The sequence below is a fragment of the Scardinius erythrophthalmus genome (genome assembly GCF_964197995.2).
Source record: "Scardinius erythrophthalmus genome assembly, chromosome: 23".
Lineage (NCBI taxonomy): Eukaryota > Metazoa > Chordata > Actinopteri > Cypriniformes > Leuciscidae > Scardinius > Scardinius erythrophthalmus.
The window spans coordinates 24,792,007-24,812,429 of NC_138243.1; the positions used below are offsets into that span (position 1 = coordinate 24,792,007).

The window sequence follows — 20,423 nt, forward strand, 5'->3', positions numbered from 1 at the left end:
TAATGTTGTCGTGTGTATTCAGGCCCAGTGATGGTCCATTTGCGCTATCTTATGGCCAAAGTGCGTTACTGCATCTGTTTTGTCCACGTGAAATCACAAAATGATTTACAACAATAAACCAAAGTTAAGCTTTATTGGCATGATAATTGAAGGTACTGTATGGATTACAAAACATTGTAATGCTTATGTACAGTTTATGTACCGTGTTTAAGCCTTTAAATGAATATATAAAATACATGTTATAATTCTATTTAACGACCTAAACAAAAATAAAAAAATACTACTACTACTAATAACAACAATGAATGTGTTAATAATATACAGTTATAATTAAAATTTATTAGGCTATGTACTATTATTTTAAATGTACTATTAAAATCTACATTATAAATGAACAGAACACACACGCACACGTTATATGTAATAATAATAATAATATTTACCATCAATTACATCAAGTGCAAAACTATTAACATTGTTGGTCAACTAGTAAAGCGCGTATTCTGTTACCATGGAGTTTACTTATCTGCCGCTGACCTACTGTTGCGCCGCGCTGGTATTTACGACACTTGCGTTCGGAAGACGTCAGTATGCGGGCACACATGTGGAGTGCAACCGCAGCGCGTGTTTCAGCATTAAGAGTCCTGACTCGAGTCTGCGTGTCATCACAGCGGGTTAAAGCATTCCCATCAGTGTTTACAGCCCACAGCCTCTCTCTCTTCAGTCTATGTACCTCTGTGCTCGCCAAGGGTTTGATGTCAGGACGACCTCACAGCAGGAAGATGTCACAGTCCGTGGCGCAGCGGATGGTCTGGGTGGATCTGGAGGTAAACAGCGGTTGAACAACACAATAAACAACACAATAGTCTTTTTACATGTTTTAACTGATTCACATTTTAAGTCAAAATCAAGATGGTTTAGCAGAAACAATGTATGACCACAGTATTTGACAGCAGATCGATGCTGAATGAATTTGCATAGTTTTATAGCCTATTTCGTTTTATAGTATATGTGAAATGATTGCATCCCTTTTCAAACATGCCATCTGCTTATATAGCAAGTCCAGTACAGTCTGTTCATACTTCTTTGGATAAGATTTGGGCTAGTCACTGCAGCTGACCTGCTTGTTTACAAGTTTTTTGCACACAGTCTCTGGTTTTGGATTCACCCTACGCAGTTTTTATCCAGGAACTCTTTGCAAATATATTTGGACTGACGAGTGATTGTGCAGTCATAGGTTGAATGACTGGTTTTCAGGGTTGCATATCAATGTTTCTTGTTTCAGATGACAGGGCTGGATATCGAGAAGGATAAGATTATTGAGATGGCTTGCATAGTTACGGACTCTGACCTGAACATCATTGCTGAGGTTGGTGATTCTTTTTTGCTTGGAATAAAAGTCCCACGCAGTGAGAACTGGGCCATGTTCAGTCTCCAGCAAATATCTGATTTTTTTTGCTTATCCAGATTTTATCCAGATTCATTTTTGTTGAATTTGAGGTGATCTATATACACTTATAAATTGCCAGAATTGGTTTTTAAATTCAAGTTTAGGTAAAAACTATATTTAAAACAACAAATGTTGTATCAAAAAATGCTGTTGAGTTTTACCGTTTTCGAATCCATTCAGCCGATCTCCGGATCTGACGGTTTCACTTTTAGCATAGCTTAGCATAGATCATTGAATCGGACAAGACCATTAGCATCTCTCTCAAAAAAATGACCAAAGAGTTTCGATATTTTTCCTATTTAAAACTTGACTCTTCTGTAGTTACATCGTGTACTAAGACCGACGGAAAATGAAAAGTTGCGATTTTCTAGTCTAATATGGCTAGGAACTATACTCTCATTCCTGCGTAATAATCAAGAAACTTTGCTGCCGTACCATGAGTCCAGCAGGCGTAATGATATGACACAGCGCCTGAAAATAGTCCCCAGCTCGGTAACTTCCAACGTGACTGGGACTAAGTTTGTCTAACCTATTAGACCTATTTTCAGGCGCTGCGTCATATCATTACGCCTGCTGCACTCATGGTACCAGCAAAGTTTCTTGATTATTACGCAGGAATGAGAGTATAGTTCCTAGCCATATCAGACTAGAAAATCGCAACAATTTTTTTTATATATTTCCCATTAATTTCACATCATTTTTGGGAGTGAAGGTGCCAAGTGTTCCTTTTTTTTAGACTCTTTAACATATCCAAATTATTATTTGTTTGTGTTCACATTGCTAATGCGAAATTGGTAAGTGTCATCCCATACCAATGAAGCAAAAAAAAGTAAAAATTCAAAAAGTTAAATTTAGTCAGTCAGTTCCGACTGAAGAGGCCCAGACGGTTAAACTGTGTAAATAAATACTTTTAAACGTTTTAAAAAATATATATTTAGGGTGTTATTTTAGTAGATATTAAGTTTTGTTGTTTGACTGTGATATCTACAGTAAGTTTTAGAATTATGTGGTTAGCTTAATTTTTCTCATATCTGTTTTTATGTATATTGTGCAATATGTGTATGCATGATTTGTGTATGAATGTTTGTTATTACTACTGTCAGTATCTAAGGAAAATGTCCATCCAATGACCAATAGAATGAATAATAAAGTACAAACATAAAAAAAATAGTTGAGCATAAGTCTAATAAAACATTATAACCCCGTAACCCCCTATACATCTCAAACAACATCAATAGAGAAAAAAATGTCTTCAACTTGACAAAAATTAAATTATTTAAAATATTGATGACTCATTCTGCACTACAAATTTGTTCTATCAAATACGGTCTAGAACGGGAATGTCCCCCCCCCCCCCCCCCCCAAAATTCCACCTGCCTCCAATGTCTCGTATATCTCCTCACCACCAAAAAAAAAAAAAAAAAAAAGCCCATAACTGGCTCTTTAAAAGCTATAACCTTCTTTTTTGTTGTTGTTAGGGGCCAAATCTGATCATCAACCAGCCAGATGATCTGCTTGACGGCATGTCAGACTGGTGCAAAGAGCATCATGGGAAGGTGAGTACAGATTGATGCACATTCTGAGTGTTTCCTGTTTGGCCTGAATGAGCTTGATGTGTGTTTTGTGATTTGTGTTGCCAGTCAGGCTTGACGCAGGCTGTCCGGGACAGCCACATCACTCTCCAGCAGGCAGAGTACGAATTCCTGTCCTTCGTCCGACAGCACACGCCACCCGGACAGTGTCCTCTCGCGGGTAACACACGACACCAGCTGCTCTGTTTCTCTTGCATGTCACAGGTGTCAAATTGTGCCTCTTCGTCCACAGGGAACTCCGTTCACGCCGATAAGAAGTTTCTGGATAAGTTCATGCCGCAGTTCATGAGACATCTTCACTATCGCATTATAGACGTGAGCACCATTAAAGAGCTGTCCAGGTTTGTTCCCCATTTAGGTTTTATCAGATCCCCGAACGGCCACTGTTGCCGCATTAATGCATTCAGACGTGCTTCAGCAAGTACAGGAAGAAGTTAATGATGTCAAAATACTTGGGTTTTTTTCCATTCTGTTTCCCAGACGATGGTATCCAGAGGAGTATGGTCTCGCACCACAGAAAAAAGCATCGCACAGGTCTGTGTGCTTAACAGGTGTTTCACAGCTGTATTATTGAATGCCACATTTAGCATCGCAGGAGAGGCTTCGATGTACTTCATAAATATTAAACCCTAAAGGAGAGCTGTTTTGTCTGATCTCAGAATACTGTTGTGTCTGTTTGAATTTTCAGAGCGCTGGAAGACATCCAGGAGAGCATAAAAGAACTGAAGTTTTACAGAGCGAATGTTTTCAAAGTGAAGGAGAAGAGAAAAGTAGTCGAAAATGGCGACAAGACGCCTGTGAGCTAATCTCCGAGCCGATCTGGAGTGCTTTTAGGATCTTCCTCACATTTGGATGAAAGCTTGTGTGAATACTTGAGAGAGAGAGAGATAGAGAGAGCAAAGTCCTCACTGCTTGTTTCCTGTTTTATTTGTTGTCACTGCAAATATCTTAGTTTAAAAAGAGAGGAGATCCAAAAAAACCAACTCATTGTTTTGAACAAGTTCCTTTTTTATCCTTTGTGTTCCTTTTAGGGAATCTGATTTGTTGCGTGTCAGTGTGCAGTAATGAAACAGAAGTGTGTTTGAAAAGGTCACTTTTTTGAAATAAAAATCATTTGTTGCGGTTTTTGAAGGATGGTTAATGTGACTATTCTGAAATGTTGTTGCTGACCTGTTCGTGCAGTAACCTGAACCAGACGACAGATGGCAGTACACAGTCAGGTAATATCTGTGATCAGTGGGGTTCTTGGGTTCTTCACAGTGCTGGTCTAGTAATTTGAGTCTACTGAATCCAAATTAAATGGCAAAAATTGTAGTTTGTAAGGTAATGTAATCAGATTACTTTTGACTTAACTCATTTATCACATTGATTGAATAGGATAATCTTGTACATGTAAAAATACAAAGAGAGAAAATATATCATTTTATCACTGTAGGGTGGTTGTGTACACACTGCCAACACACATTTATGTCCAAACACCATACAAAAGTGAATTTTGCATAATAGGTCCCCTTTAAATATCATTATTATGGCTTCTTTGACATCCTCAAAACCGTTGATAGATACATACTATGGAAGTCAAGGGGGTCCATCAACTGTTTGGTTGGAACAAGCTTTTCAGTGATTGGATTTTTTGTATTGACTGAAAGCATTCTAATACTTTTGAACTTGACTTAATCTTTTATTTGCTCTACTACATAAACAAAACATTGTCAATGTCATTGCCTCTAACTCTATGACGAGGTTAGTAAATGTTGCGCTCACACTCCACTTAGTTTTATGCTGTTTTAAAGTGGTAAGGACCGCTGGGACTTCAAACCCTGTTTGGTTGGAGCAGCCCTAGGTAACGTGAGCATTCTGTCTGTCACTGCTGCCACTGGAGGATCGCATGTTTGATTCTGCAAGGGAAATTTTAAATAGACAGAGACACTAGGCTAATGCATAAACCATGTAGCTTGTGAAACACTTCTCTCATCTCTCTCCCTCAGAATCTTTCTCGCAGAGGATGAGGAAGATCCTCATTAGTGGTCAGGACAGACCGCTGAGTGAAACTGAGTGTTTGCACTATAGTCTGGTCAAACGATTTAGAAACACATTTAATCATTTGGCAGATGCTTTCATCAAAAGCGACTTGCATTTAAACACATCTCGAGCAATTTCTCATGAGTCGACAATACTTGCGGTACACAACGCCAATTTTAAAGTAGTACATTTTAAAGTAGTAGAAAGGTTGTTTATTTTAGGAATTGCCTTTGTTCATGGTTGTGGATTAGGTAAGTCTTCAGCTGTTTATTTAAAGTTCTGATGGTCTCAGGAGATCAGATGAAGGTTGATATCTCGTTCCACCACTGAAGAACAGAGAGGGTAAAGGTTCTGAAAAGGACTTTACCTCACAAAGAAGCCATACAAAATTTTGAAATCTTTAGAAAACCAGCGATTTATACATCAACAGCCTACAATGCAAGATTAAGAACTTTTTTAAATCTCCAAGGAACCATATGGCCTACGAAAGAACCCTTTGCAGAGCTCTTTACTGAACCTAATGTGAAATAGAAAGGCACTAAAGACTTGATTTTTAAGATTCTGCAATCTCTGACATGGTAAATGTCATTTGCAGAAGAAAGAGGTACAAACTGTAATGGGTTTGCATGAGTGGTATTGCTGCTTCATCCTGCAGGTTCACCAAAGCCACACAAAACCCAGTGGAACGGACCGTTCTGAAGGGGCAACACTTCAAGTCCAGGTATAGATGCCTTTTCTAAAGCACTAATTCACCTAATCACATTTGATTATCATGCAACAAATTAATTTCAGTTTTACAGAGGTTTTCCATAAAATCTTCTAACCAGTTTGACATGTTCTAGTGTGTGTCCGAAGATTGTAGTGAAAAGCCCAATATGGAGGATTTCCGGAAGTTGCCCGATGACTCGAATAATTAAAGAGAGATAATTAAGACTTTTGGAGTGAATGAATACAGTAAATCAGCTTCTGATGTGCCAGGGTATAAACATGCATGCTCAAACACTAGCAGAACATTGCAAGCAATGTGCGTTGGACAAAATTTGTTCTTAAAGCAATGAAACTGTTATTTATGCATTTCTTAATTGCTTACTCTAATATGTCGCTATTTGCATTCGTTCAAGGGCAGACAAAAATGAAGTCTGGAACGTGATGATGTACAAGAACAGCTCAATCCATCGTGAATTCATAACCCTGAATCAACAGGAGCTCACGTAATTACTGACGAAGTCTCATAATTTATCAATTTTATTCTGGCAGGCTCCTTACACACATTAAAGGTTCATTAAATTTGTGCACTGAAAAATAGCTCGCATTTACGCTAATTTGATTGCCTGCCGATTATGAACTGAGTTGGTTTAGTTAGTTAATATCACTGAATGCTCCTTGTGTCGATATTTAAATATCCAAAAATAATATATCTCATGTCTTCAGCTGTTACGTTACGTTGAATAACGTTTGTGTTATTTTTCATTATTTGCAGTGAGACACTTTCAGTCTTCCAAAGCCCTGACATGGATGAAACACGTATCAGATCGGCTTTGATCAGAGCTCTAAATCAAAGGTGAACACTGAACATGAATCTCAGCGACATTTGTGACATGTGTCAGGTGAGATAAAGTGTGTTTTGATAACTTTCAACCATATGAGTATTTACATTTCAACTGCATATGGTGATATGCAGGTGAAATCCACATTTCAGGGCTTGATCAGGATGAAATGCTCTAAATATGTACTTAGTAGAATAAATAACACAAAGGAGTTTGTTAGTCACATAGTTTTGAGCTAAAACAGACTAAATAGCATGCTTACACACTACTTTTATTTATTTTGCAATATGTAGTAGTATGCACTGGCTACTGTGTGCTCTTTATAAGTATAATAAGATCTGTGGGTATGTAAGTTGATATAGAAGTACCACAAGGATGTGAGTTTATGTGCTTGATAAATATTATAATCGTTATAGTCTTTAGCAACTTGTTAGCAAAGCGCTTATCATTGCGCTAATTTTCACTTTTTCATATGCTATTTTTAAAAAGAGTAGGCGCCAGGTGGTATATAGTGCATACTGCACACTATTCCGTAAGTAGAAAGCATTTTCATTCCGTAGAGTTCCATTCCGAACGTAGCCAGACGTAAGTAATCATAATTTGAGCTGTTGTTTGGCAGGATATATGGGATGACATTTAGCTGGAAAATGAGTCTTAAGCACCATGAATTTCTGCATCAATCATTTGTCGTTGTAAACCCAATCCAGTGGAAGCATGCTAGCATTAAAGCATTTAGCTCTATTATGCTGTCAGTCAGCGCTGATGTCAGCATTGTTCTCCAGTCCTGCCTGCCAGTCCAGAGCTTTATAAGCTGAACAGGCCAAAGTGACAGACGCCACTCAGATCCCTCCACCCGCAGACCTGCAGCACACACTGACAGAAATGCTCTGTACTGGACATTGTAGACGCATACTGTAAGAACAAACAGACAATTTTGTGACAGAAAATACTCCCCAACACTAAAGGGCCATTTTCAACTAAAAACTTTTTATGTTTTTTGGCTGTTCATTTACATGACAACGGTGTTCTGGGGGCCTGAAAACACAAACTTTTGAAAATGGGTTTCAAAGTGCAAGTTTTTGAAATAATAATACAATTATCGTCTCATTTCTACCAATTTGTGAAAACGGTGACATCATGTGCATGCATATTAAGTGTTTCTTTACAAAGTGACATCGCCAACTACTGGCCTGGCAGCATAATACAGCTTTTCACGGATCCGTGTGAACGGGACCATTTTAAAAACGCTGTCATCTGCACACGAAAAATGTGTTCAAATTTAAATTTGTTTAGTACATCATTGTCATGTAAACATACCCTGAAAGTCACCATGAAATCAAAACTGACAATTCTGTTGTTGTTTTTTATTCTGTTTATTATAAATTATTTATCTGTGCACATCATTATTAGTATTTTTATTTGCGTGCTCTCTAATCTTTAATCAAAATATCTTCCCCTCTCTCGTGCAGTGACATCTCTTCTCTGATGACGTGTTTATTGGAGTGAGGGTGGGACAACCTGTCACTCACATGAGATCGACCAATAGCAAACCACAACCATCCAATCAATTCCCGATGAACAAAATCAAGTCCCGCCCTCCATTTTTTCTTGTTTGAGAAGCTGTTTCACTCAGAATACGGAACAGTTTCAGTCACAATATGGAAGAAAAGACTATCGCATCTTTCATCTCGTGGATGAATTTAAGAGTTCTAGAGTTTTTTTCTCAGTATGACAAAATGAAAATAATTATTAAGATTGTTAAATTGAAAAAGTAGTAAATAAAATGTTAATTTATTTTACATTTTGAACCATATTAGCTATTACTTTATCATTTTAAACCTATACATTTTGTGTATTATATAATGACGTTCAGACATATCCCGCTTAATATGTTACCGGCAAAGTGTGAAATCCTGGTATTGTATAGAATGCCTCGGCAATGTAGAATGCCTGATGGTTTTTGGCAAAAATACATTACCTAATTCTATACATTACCTAGGCATTCTATAGAATGCCGGATTACACACTTTGCCAGTAACATATATATAAACTCCAGACTAAGACAATAAACATTTATTTCCAAATTTCTTGTACAGGAAAGGCTTTGATACATACATCTGGAATAATTTGGCACAAAAGATGTTCGCAATCCTTAAAAGCTTCCTTTGAAATATGACCTGAAGTTTCATCATTACGTTTGATTTAAGGTGAAGCTTCATAAATAACAGGTAAAAAAGGTTCTGAGTGAAAAATAGAAGAAAAAAGTGGGAGAAAATCCGAAGCACCGTGAAAATCAAAACTGTGAGAGCCTGAGGGAATTGTCCTTTAATGAAAGGAAAAATAGGCCATGTTACATGCTAAGTGAGAGTAGAATTAGATGTGCAGAGAACAAGAGAAGTTGAAAAGAGCGGGTCATGTGGTTAGTCACGGTTGTTCTGTTAGTTAACTTGTAGAAGTCTGACGAAGCGCATTCAGATTCAGATTTACTTGCAATGTTCTAACCTCAGGTCAGATAATGATACCTCACTTAATTCAGCTGTATTCAGCAGTGTCTACCTGGATGTATTCTCAGAAAATAGTGGCAGCTGTGGTTGGAAAATTATTTTGATGTATTTATTTATTTAAAATAGGAAAGGCCTAATGCATTTTTAGAAAAAATGCATATTGAAATTATATTTAATTAGTTTAATTTACTAAAGCAAAAGGTAGTTAGAATTCCGTTTTACAAATTAAATATAACCCTGTAACGACAATGAATGGGGACAAGCAAATTTGCTGCTATACTGATGAAAATAATTATTTAAAAATGAAATGTATATTTAATTTTTACATTTCTTTTGCAGTGTCTGTTTGTTAGTTTTTTTTAAAATAAATGTATCAATACATAATATGGTCAAAAATGGCGCTGTTTCCTTTGGATGATCCACCTCGTGTTCTGCACATTACATAGGGAAGTTCATTTTTCCGTGGAAGATCCATAATTGAAGCCATGGCAGGTAACTAAGACAGGTGTCATTCTGATCAGGTGAAGGTAGCAGGACATTTAGAGAATTAAAGTCATTGTGATCTTGTTCCAGACAACTTACAGAGGCCTGGCAGGCTCTATGTCTTTTTTCTCTTTTCTTTTATTAGAACGGCCTCTGAAGGTCATCTCAAGCATTACAGAAGCACTGCGCTCTTCCACGTGTCTTTGGGGGCTTTGGGACCGGAGGAATAAAACATCTCATCCGGAGCCTTTGAAGCGGGTTGCAGCTGGTACGTCTAGCTGGCATATCGACAGATCTTGTTTGAGTTTATCCAAAAATCCTAAATCCTACCACCGTAGTCCCTAACCTGATGTTATGCCCGTCAGGTAGATGGTTAGATGTGACCTAGATTTTAATTAGATTGATCTTTTAGTTTAAAAAAATACAATTGTTTTCTGACTGGTTGTAAAAAATGATGCTTGATTTCCAGTAAAAATCATGCTCAAAATAATATTTATTTGAAGCAAATGTGTTTCTGATAATTGGACATCTATCTATCTATCTATCTATCTATCTATCTATCTATCTATCTATCTATCTATCTATCTATCTATCTATCTATCTATCTATCTATCTATCTATCTATCTATCTATTTTCAATCTTTTTCAATTTGCATTATTTCAGAGAAAATGTATTGTATACATTTAATATTAAAATAAATATAAATATGATTATAAACATGATACTTATATGATTATTTGTTTCATTGACTGGAAAAGAAAATTATTTTTTACAGTGAATACGTAGTTCGTTCAGGACAGCCCAATCCACACACACACGATTTACTCTCAACCTCTTTAGAGCTTCTGAAAAATTACATCCCATCGATTTTGTAGGCGAAGAGCAGTGGATGAAAGTTCAGGCAGAGTAATGCACACACAGAGTGCTGCATGCCAACGAGAGAGAGAGAGAGAGAGAGATGAGGAAAGATGCTGACGCGATTTTCTGTTCCCATGTGATTGTCTCATCTTTTAAGTGACGTTATGGATTGAATATTGACATGCACTTGAAGCAGCCAGTGCAACAAGGACATCGGCATTAGGACAGAAATGCTCATTTGAGTGCAACGTTTTGGAACAAAGCAGTTGCGAGGAGAGATGAGCGTTGAAGGAAGGTTGCAACATGTCAGTGAAGGTTCTCGCAGGGGAACAGGAGGTTTTAAATTATGCAGGGCCAGCCAAATAGAGTCAGGATGTCACTCCGCAGCATGTCTGTGCAGGACAGGAAAAAGAAAAGAAAAAACAGAAGGGCCAATCCTGTCAGTGGATTTGACACATTAGTGGCGTTTATAAAAGGAGTTGACTCTCAGTACGGACACTGCTGAGGTCAGCGCTCCTGCAGGAGTGATGGTGCCGAGTCTGATGTCCACTATTAGCGGTGCGATTAATCTCTTTATATGGCCTAGTCCAGTACAACAGATCTGTTTAGTGTAAGCAGAACACATTTAGTGGTCTGTTTACTGAAGGCCAGTGCGCCTCGGCTAATGGCAATCATTACAAGAGCCATAAAAATCAAAATGGTAATTGGTTATATGAGGATTCAGGTTGAGGAGCTTCTCTTCAGTCAGCGATAAATGAAAAAAGGAGGTCGTATATTTTCTGTCTTGCCGCAAATTGAATGAAAATTCAATATCCACATGCATTGGATGATAGAAACTGCAGTAGTGAGTGCTTTCATATTTAGCTTTTATCATGAGTGTTTTTCTTTCTCTTGTGCATGTATCAGTATTTAAATTAAGAGGAACGACTGCAGGAGAAGTTCTAGAGTTTTCCTGTTGGACAGTGAGCATATGAAATCTAAACTGACCTGATTTATTTATAATACATGTCTCTGGTTGTATTTTACAATATTTATCAGTCCACATGTTTAAAAGTCCTTGTAATATCTCATCAAAATGTAATACCTTGCTGTTCCTCTAAAAAGACTTTCCTTTTTGACTGATGTCATGAAGACCTATTGTTCGGTTAGTTCAAGTGAACTGATAGCCAGGCTCAGTTCAGGACTAATCGTTTGCAAAGGCCATTTTTTTTTTACTTTAAAGCCTGTTCAGACCCAGAATGAAACAAATCATTGATGAAATGTCACCTCCATTAATACAGTGATAGTGCTTTAGATTGACATTAAAAAAGGTGTAGCCTACATTTGGAAATAATAGTACTGGTGTTCAATTAAAATGGTACTTTTATGTATACTACTTTTCAAATGCCTAAGATCGGTATGATTCTTCTTCTTCTTCTGCTCTTGAGTATATGGAACCCTATAGAACCGTATGGATCAAGACGCTTCAAATGCACCATGACGTCATTTTCCGTCATGAAAATTTTTCCACCATTTAGAATTTTCAGGAAAACCTAATTTTTTTAACTTAAAAATATGGAATTTAAGTTGATTAGTAAAACCGTTATCGAATACAGAGCAAATGAATGAATATCTCCGCAACGCTTTAGCGTATTCTGACCAAACTGTGTGTCATCACAACCCGAGGGTACCTGCACAGTTTTGGCACAGTGCCACCTAGTGCTTATAATTTCTGAATGGTTTGGCTGGTCTTTTTTTACATTTGGTGCAGCATGCCGAGTCGAACATTACCCAGTTTTCCCATATCTGCCATTTTGGGCGTTGGTAAGTGTAATCAGCATCATGTCCTGTAGTGGAGCGGCTAAGTGATATAATCGTTCAGTTTATGGTACAAGCGTGAAAATTGGCATGAGCAGTCTCCATGCGTCACTTGACAAGAAAATTGTCCGAGCCACTTGAAATTTCAAGATTTTTCATTTTTCAAGATGGCCGACACCTTAGTGGAGCAGTTAAAGGTATAGCGGAGGATTTTTTACTTCCGGGTGGATCACCTATACTATTGGTCCTCCTAATTGTCAATCATTCTGGGGAGTCAATCAAACTTTTCAAAAAGTGGAGAGGGGGGGTCTTATCTAAAATTCGGAAAGATCCTCCGCTATACCTTTAAGCGATATAGTGGTTTATTTGGTGATACAAGCATGAAAATTGGCATGAGCAGTCTTTGATGGTCACTAGACAATAAGCCACCCACAGCTACTTGAAATTTCAAGATGGCAGCCATTTTTCAAGATGGCCGACACCTTAGTGGAGCAGTTAAGTAATATAGTGGTTTATTTGGTGATACAAACATGAAAATTGGCATGAGCAGTCTTAACTGCTCCACTAAGGTGTCGGCCATCTTGAAAAATGGCAGCCATCTTGAAATTTCAAGTGGCTCGGACAATTTTCTTCTGTAGTGACCCATGGAGACTACTCATGCCAATTTTCACACTTGTATCATAAACTGAACGATTCTGCCAAACATAAGCACTTAGCCGCTCCACTACTGAAGGTACTCAAAAAGTTAATGAATTTTCAAAAAATGCTAATAGCTTTTTATTAATTTTGCCTAATGTAATTAAACTAGGACATGCCAAGAACATACATACCAAATTTGCCATAGTCGGCCTAACTTTGTGTCTTTTTCGAACTCTGTCTAGACCATTTTGTCCAGACATCTTTAGCCCATGCCAGCAAAATGTTTTGTATTTTGCGTCGATAGATGAAACAGTTTTCTTATACCGCATCAACGAATTAAGAACCAAACTACACCTGAAGCTGTATCTCTGGATAGATTTGACATATTGGCACCAAGCTTAATGTGTGTTATTGTCACCGAACACTGATCACACCAGATCAATTTGGTGTTAAAATGCAAATTAGTCCCGCCTCCACTCACTCACAGCAGCTCAGAGATCCATTCGTTGATGCTCACATGTTGACGTGATTGGTTACAAGGTAGTTTGTGGCGTCAGAAACACCAGCGATTTCAAATCGTGTTTTTGAGTTTGTCTTTGGTTCACTGCAGCTTTAAGGAGAAAATACTCAGCAATGGTGTTGACTTATGAATGGTTTGTCTTAAAGTATATTATAAACACCACATAGACATATAAACAACATTAAAAGCTTGATTTTCACTACAGGGGGACTGCTGACCAAGTCTACATTTATTTGATAAAAAAAAAAATACAGTAAAAACAGTCATATTTCAAAATATTATTACAATTTAAAATATGTCCTTATATCCTCCATAATGATTTTGCAGGAGCTTGTGGTATTTGTCCTAGAGTGATCTCCACACCTCCGGTCTGGTGTTGTTTTTATGGGACGCTCTGAAATGGCTTTTTGATGGACAGCGCCGGTTTGCCTCCAGGTCTGCTGAATTGAATATATCCCTGTGTACTCAGCATTCCGGTGTCTCCATATCACCATGACAACTGCTATTGTCTGCTGTCACTCCCGGTCGCTTTTAACATCTCATAGTTCGGTATTCAATATTTTATCACCTGTGACCTATTTTAATCTTTGCTTCCCTTTGATTTGTAAAAAAACAACAATTCTCCATTCACTAGAGATAAAGGCACTGCAGTGTAAAACCATTTGAAAGCCTCTTGTTAATAAAGTGTCTGCGTGCCCGTCCCATCTGGGCCCGTGGACACTGTCACTCACTGATCAATAACCGATCTTGTGTCTCACTGACTCCAGATTGCTTTGCAGTCCCACCGCTTTAATTGAGCTTCTAACTTTCTGTGCTCTCCTCAGTGGATGATCTGGCAGATGGGTTTTAAGAGCTCCTGCGTGGGTAGAGTGGGGGAACTGCAGAGCGTCCCGTGTGCCAGCTGTGGTGGGCATGGAGCCCTGTGAGCTTATGCTGCATTGGTCTGTAGAGGATTTCTTAGGCCCTCACACACTCTTGTTCCTATCCATTCAATACACATGGAATTCAAGTGTGATTCATCTCTGGACTTAAATATAGTGAGCCTTTCTCCTTTCCTGCCTTCAAGTCTTGTCAGAATGACATATTTACAGGTTGAGTGCACATCAATGTCACCACAATATTGCCATTTAGAAGTTGGCTGTCTTTAAATCCATATTTGAGTTGTCTGAACATTTTTTATATAGTCTTGGATCCGAAAGTATTTTTTCAAATTTATTTTCTCCACATGGATTTTTAAACATCTTCACTAGACATGCAATACTATTTCAATTTGACAATAAAAAAAAAATGTTGTACAGTAATTGAATTGATATTGTTCAAAAGTTTTAATGATTTTTTTTAAATGATCTCTTTAAAGGGGTGGTATAATGCCCTTTTCACAAGATGTAAAATAAGTCTTTGATATCCCCAGAATGTGTATGTGAAGTTTTAGCAAAATACCCCACAGATATTTTTATATAGCGTGTTAAAATTGTCAATTTTTGAGGGTGAGCAAAAACACACCGTTTTGTGTTTGTTCCTTTAAATGCAAATGAGCTGCTGCTCCTGGCACAGAGGGCAGAGCTTAAACAGCTCATCCTTTTACCTCACACAGACATGCACTGAAAATTTAAAAAACTTTTAGCCTTTTATGTTCAAACCAGATTCAGACAGTGATGGAGAGACTCAAGAAGAACTGACAACATGTAGATTGCAACAGGACGTTTCTGTATGGTTAGTTGATGAATTTATGTAGCTTATGTGTAGTTATCTTCTAGTCACTGATTAGCATATTCTGTCTTGATAATCTATAAATAGTGTTCAGGGGCGGGGCTTATGTAAATTTTAGGGTTGGTGATGTCACTAACCCGGGAGGAATGTCGTGTAGTCCCTACCAGCCGTTTGTTGTAGTCCTTAAAAAGCGATTTCTTTAAAAGCAAATATCTCCCTTTGCTTTGAACTTTGAGCATTGTAATTTTGCAGATGTTGTTTATGCTCAAACAGCAACATTACACACTAACTAAAGTTAAAAAAGTGAAATCATAATCAATCACCCCTTTAAGTTTTTGTCTCATATCCTGACCAAGACTGCATGTATTTGATCGAAAATACAGTAAACACTATAAAAAAAAAAAAAAAAAAATATATATATATATATATATATATATATATATATATATATATATATATATATATATATATATATATATATATATATATATATATATATATATATATATTATTTGTTCAACCGTATATAAACCATAGCTACAAAACCTTCCTAAAAAACACAACTCATTTAGCTTTATTTTGTTGTACCTAAGTTTGCTGTACTTCAAGTTTTTCCTATCTTGGTGAGATTTTTTTGTTATTTCAATCATGACAATTCTCTTAATAGTTTTGGCATGTTATTGAATATGGCAATGCTAATGTATTTGTTCTTGGTGTACTAGATCTGCCACGCTGCTACGTATGGACTTGCTACTGATAATATTTTGAATTTGAATTCTGAATGTGAGCATGTAAGATATGCTGCTGCTGCATAAATCCCATAGCAGATCTAGGCAGGTGGAGCTGAGGTGGAGGGTTTCAGGGGAATTCTGATAGCACACTGCAGGACTAGCTTACAGCAAACACTGAACCAGACTATTTAAATGTTGAGCAAGCAAGATCAGCAGAGCCAATCAGCTTGTGCCATGCGGTAATGATGTGATTGCCTGTAGATTGCATGTAAAGGATCTATCAGCCTCTGCCCTCTAGAATGTCATGATTAAACTAGGTATTTATTTAAAAAGAGAAGAAATTCATTATTAAGACCTCAGAAGTCATAAGTAGGAACTTCCCAGCAGGACTTGAAGGTAATCTTGTACACTCTCCAAAATAGTTTCTCTTCATCTCATTGTGATTGGTTTGTGTGCTTGTGCTGGTGTTTTTGTAGCAATGCCTCACACCAGCTGTGTGTGTGTGTGTATCACACCGAATCGCTGCATTTTTGCTGACCATCTGCTTTATGGTGTGTCCTTCAGGGACAGCTCCTCTAAGTCAGAGTCAATTCAACACACCCTACTCGAGTCAATATCTACCCTCACACTCACAAAACACCTACAACGCTCTTTAAAAATGCAGGGCTCTCTGAGGTACACAGACATCCAGGATATCACACAATGTAATTGCACCTATTGATCAGGATTCTTATTGAATGATACAACACAACTGTTGTTGACTGATCCTAACATCTTTATTCTCTCTCCTGTAGGTGTTATAGATAATCACGAGTCACGACTGTCATTGTGCAGGTAGATTGCCTCAGTCTTGTGTAGTTGTCTACAGTGCAGCTGTGCAGGAAAGCGAGCTTCAAGGTGACTTCTGTTGCTGCGCTGGAGCCAGAACCACAGAATGTGTCTGAGACGGATCAGTTACAGGGTGACAAATTCAGCACTGAATCACAACTAGTCTGGACCTCTCGTTGTCATTCCCTCAGTTTCTTTTCCATTACTTAGACCACAAATCATTGCTAATGTCGTGATACTCATGTCAACCTCTACATTGTGTAATATTTATGTGATGATGCATAACTGATGCATGCAGAATCGGTACATAAGAGTTTGATAGCAATGAATAATGTTAAATAAGTCAACATCCCAAAGATGTTTTATTTATCAAGTGTGCATTAAATTGATCAGATGTGACTGTAAAGGCATTTATGCTGTTTATTACAGAAGATTTGTATTTCAATTTTTTATCCATCAAAGAATCCTAAAAAAAACAGTTTCACTAATTCTGAAAGAATATTAAGCAGCACAAGTGTTGACACCGACTGAGACAAGTGTGTTCAACATTGATAATGATCACAAAAAAGCACCAAATCAGCATATTAGAATGATTTCTGAAGGATCGTGTGACACTGAAGACTAGAATAACGATAATGAAAATTCAGGTTTGCATCACAGGAATAAATGACATTTTAAAATATATTCAAATAGAATAGATTTTTAGTGAGGTTTTTTTCGTGCACAGATGACAACATTCACACGGATCTGCAAAAATGACTAAAAGCGATGTATGCTGCCAGGCCAGTAGTTGGCGATGTCGCTTTGTAAAGAAACACTTCTCGGCTTTAGAATAAATACTTAATATGCATGTGCATGACGATAATGGTATCATGTTCGAAAACTTGCACTTTAAAACCAGTTTTCAAAAGTTTGCGTTCTCCGGCCCTCAAATCAGTTGTCGTGTAAATTAATTGCCAAAACGTCAAAACGTCGTGTAAACGTCCCCAATGATACTTCCTTCAAAACATAAAAAAATACTAGAGAGAGAGAGAGAGAAACATAAAAAAATACTAGAGAGAGAGAGAGAGAGAGAGAGAGAGAGAGAGAGAGAGAGAGAGAGAGAGAGAGAGAGAGAGAGAGAGAGAGAGAGAGAGAGAGAGAGAGAGAGAGAGAGAGAGAGAGAGAGAGAGAGAGAGAGAGAGAGAGAGAGAGAGCTATTCAAGCACAAATGCATCATCTAACAAAATAAAGTCAAAACTAGATTGAACTTATTCACTTTGTTACATTGTTCGCTTGTATGAACATGATGTTCATGGACATTTCTGCACATGTCAGATCAGTGGCGTCCATTAGTATCCTCAGTGGTTCTTGGAAAAATCAATTGTGTTCACTCAGAGCAGGAAGTAATAGCATGTCTTTGGTCTGTCTGTCAGTGTTGTTAGAGTCAGTATGCTGTTACTGTTGTGTGTCCTGGACTCCTGGTCAAAGCAGAGCTGTAATCTTGGATCTCATTTGTGTGGAAGGGCCGCTGGTATCAGTGTGATGTGAGAGCTGGAACTTATGGAAGCTTGTTTACGCCACAAAATAAAAACAATTAAATGATAATTGTGACTTTTTATCTCACAATTGCGAGTTTACATCTCGCAATTCTGACTTTATTTCTCAGAATTGTGAGATACAAAGTCAGAATTGCGTAAAAAAAAGTCGCAATTGCGTGTTATAAAGTCAGAATTGCGAGATATAAAGTCAGAATTGCGTAAAATAAAGTCAAAATTGCGTGAAATAAAGTCACAATTGCGTGTTATAAAGTCAGAATTGCGAGATATAGTCGCAATTGCGTGTTATAAAGTCAGAATTCAGACTTTTTTTCTCGCAATTGCGACTTTATATCACGCAATTCTGACTTTATAATATGCAATTGGGAGATACTGTATAAAGTCAGAATTGCATGATATAAAGTCGCAATTGCGTGTTATAAAGTCAGAATTGTGACACAAACTATTCTGAGGTAAATAATAATAATAATAAAAAAAAGTCTGTCTTTTTCCCCCCCTTAGAATTGGACTTTATATCTCACAATTGTGAGTTTATATCTCACAATTCTGAAAAAAATGTCAGAATTGCGAGATATAAACTCGCAGTTGCGTGTTATAAAGTCAGAATTGCGTGATATAAAGTCGCAATTGCGAGAAAAAAGTCAGAATTCTGACTTTATAGCGACTTTATTTCACGCAATTCTGACTTTATATCTTTCGCAATTCTGACTTTATAACACGCAATTGCGACTTTATATCTCGCAATTCTGACTTTGTATCTCGCAATTCTGAGAAATAAAGTCAGAATTGCGAGATGTAAACTCGCAATTGTGAGATAAAAAGTCACAATCATCATTTAATTTTTTTTATTTTGTGGCGGAAACAAGCTTCCATAGGAACTAGTACTGAAGCTAACAGAATTTTTTATTTGGAGTGAATTGTGTCCGGCAGCCGTGCGCCTCATGGAGGGGAGGGTGAAAAGTTCATGCTGAAACTTAAACCGTTAATTCTTCCCCAAACTGAATTTAATGGTGAACTAGAGACAGGAATCGTTTAAGAGTGTTCAGGGTTCTTTAAAATGTGGTCAGTTTTTTAAATATGTGTTTTAAATTTTGTGTTGTTGTATTTTATTATAATATATTATATTATATTATTAGTAAGCTACAGAACAAGAATTTTCTGTTAGAATTTTGATTGTGTTGTAACTGGAATTTTTCCCAGTTTTCCTCAGACTCTTCTGCAATCCAGGGATCCCATGCGTGGCTTCACAGGAGATTCAGAGCTATTTTTGCAGGAAATTTGGGTCAGCAGTTTATTGTCCTCTTTAACCAGCGTCTTACATCCACTGAAAACAGAAGTTCTTTGAACAGCACAAGAGGTCAGGAAATAATTGGATTTTTGTTTGTACAGAAGAACGACATTTTCTCTCCTGTTGGACTGATGTTAACATGTCAAAGAAATATTCACTTCTTTTATTTTTGTGCACATTCATAAAGGCAGGAGTTAATAGATGATTTAAAGTTATTTCATACTACTTCATTATTTTTCATAAATAACCCAGCAAAAAGAGTTTTGTTTTTTCATGTTTTGGATTGATCACCGAATGCTGTTTTATAAGAGAAATTACGTAGAATTGCGCGATTGAAAATTAGTATGATTAAGTTTACGGTGCTTCTCATTCATTTCTATGGTATCCGCAAACAGTGATTGACTGTCCCACAACTCTTAACGAAATTCAATGACGTCAAAGCTGTAATGTGATGTGGAAGAAGTACTTTTTGCCAACTCTTTTATGAGTACTGTGAATTCGGACATACTTCTTTTGTCACATACTGTTTTTCACCTACTATATAGTAGGAAAGTATGCAGTTTTCGGATGCAGCTCATTTCTGAGCAGTCTCGCGAGTCAACACAACTCAAATGTGCGCGCGTTCACGAGAACACCAAGAGGCATGCGTGTTGTTTTGACACGAGAGCAGACGTTGTTGTGTGAACGTTGGATATAAATATTTTTTATGATGGTAAAATAATGTTTTTTGTTCAAACACTCATGTCACTTCAAGTTAAACCACTGCAGTCACATGGATTACTTTAATGATGCTTTTACTACCTTTTTGGGGCTTGAAAGTGGTAGTTGTGTAGCTGTCAACGGAGGGACAGAAAGTGTTTCATTAAAAAGATCTGGATAAAAGGATTATTTAGAAACCTAAATAATGTCTAATCT

The 20,423-nt window shown here is 37.3% G+C and overlaps 1 protein-coding gene across 1 annotated transcript; it reads left to right on the forward strand.

Annotated features, from left to right (window-relative positions):
- The first annotated feature begins 508 nt into the window (after positions 1-508).
- Positions 509-4,173, forward strand: smfn (small fragment nuclease). Its single transcript, XM_081355276.1, has 7 exons — positions 509-827; positions 1,286-1,369; positions 2,929-3,006; positions 3,091-3,202; positions 3,275-3,383; positions 3,523-3,576; positions 3,731-4,173. The coding sequence occupies exons 1-7, from the start codon at positions 591-593 to the stop codon at positions 3,846-3,848; spliced, it is 792 nt and encodes a 263-aa protein (XP_081211402.1). The 5' UTR covers positions 509-590; the 3' UTR covers positions 3,849-4,173.
- The last annotated feature ends 16,250 nt before the right edge of the window (positions 4,174-20,423 follow it).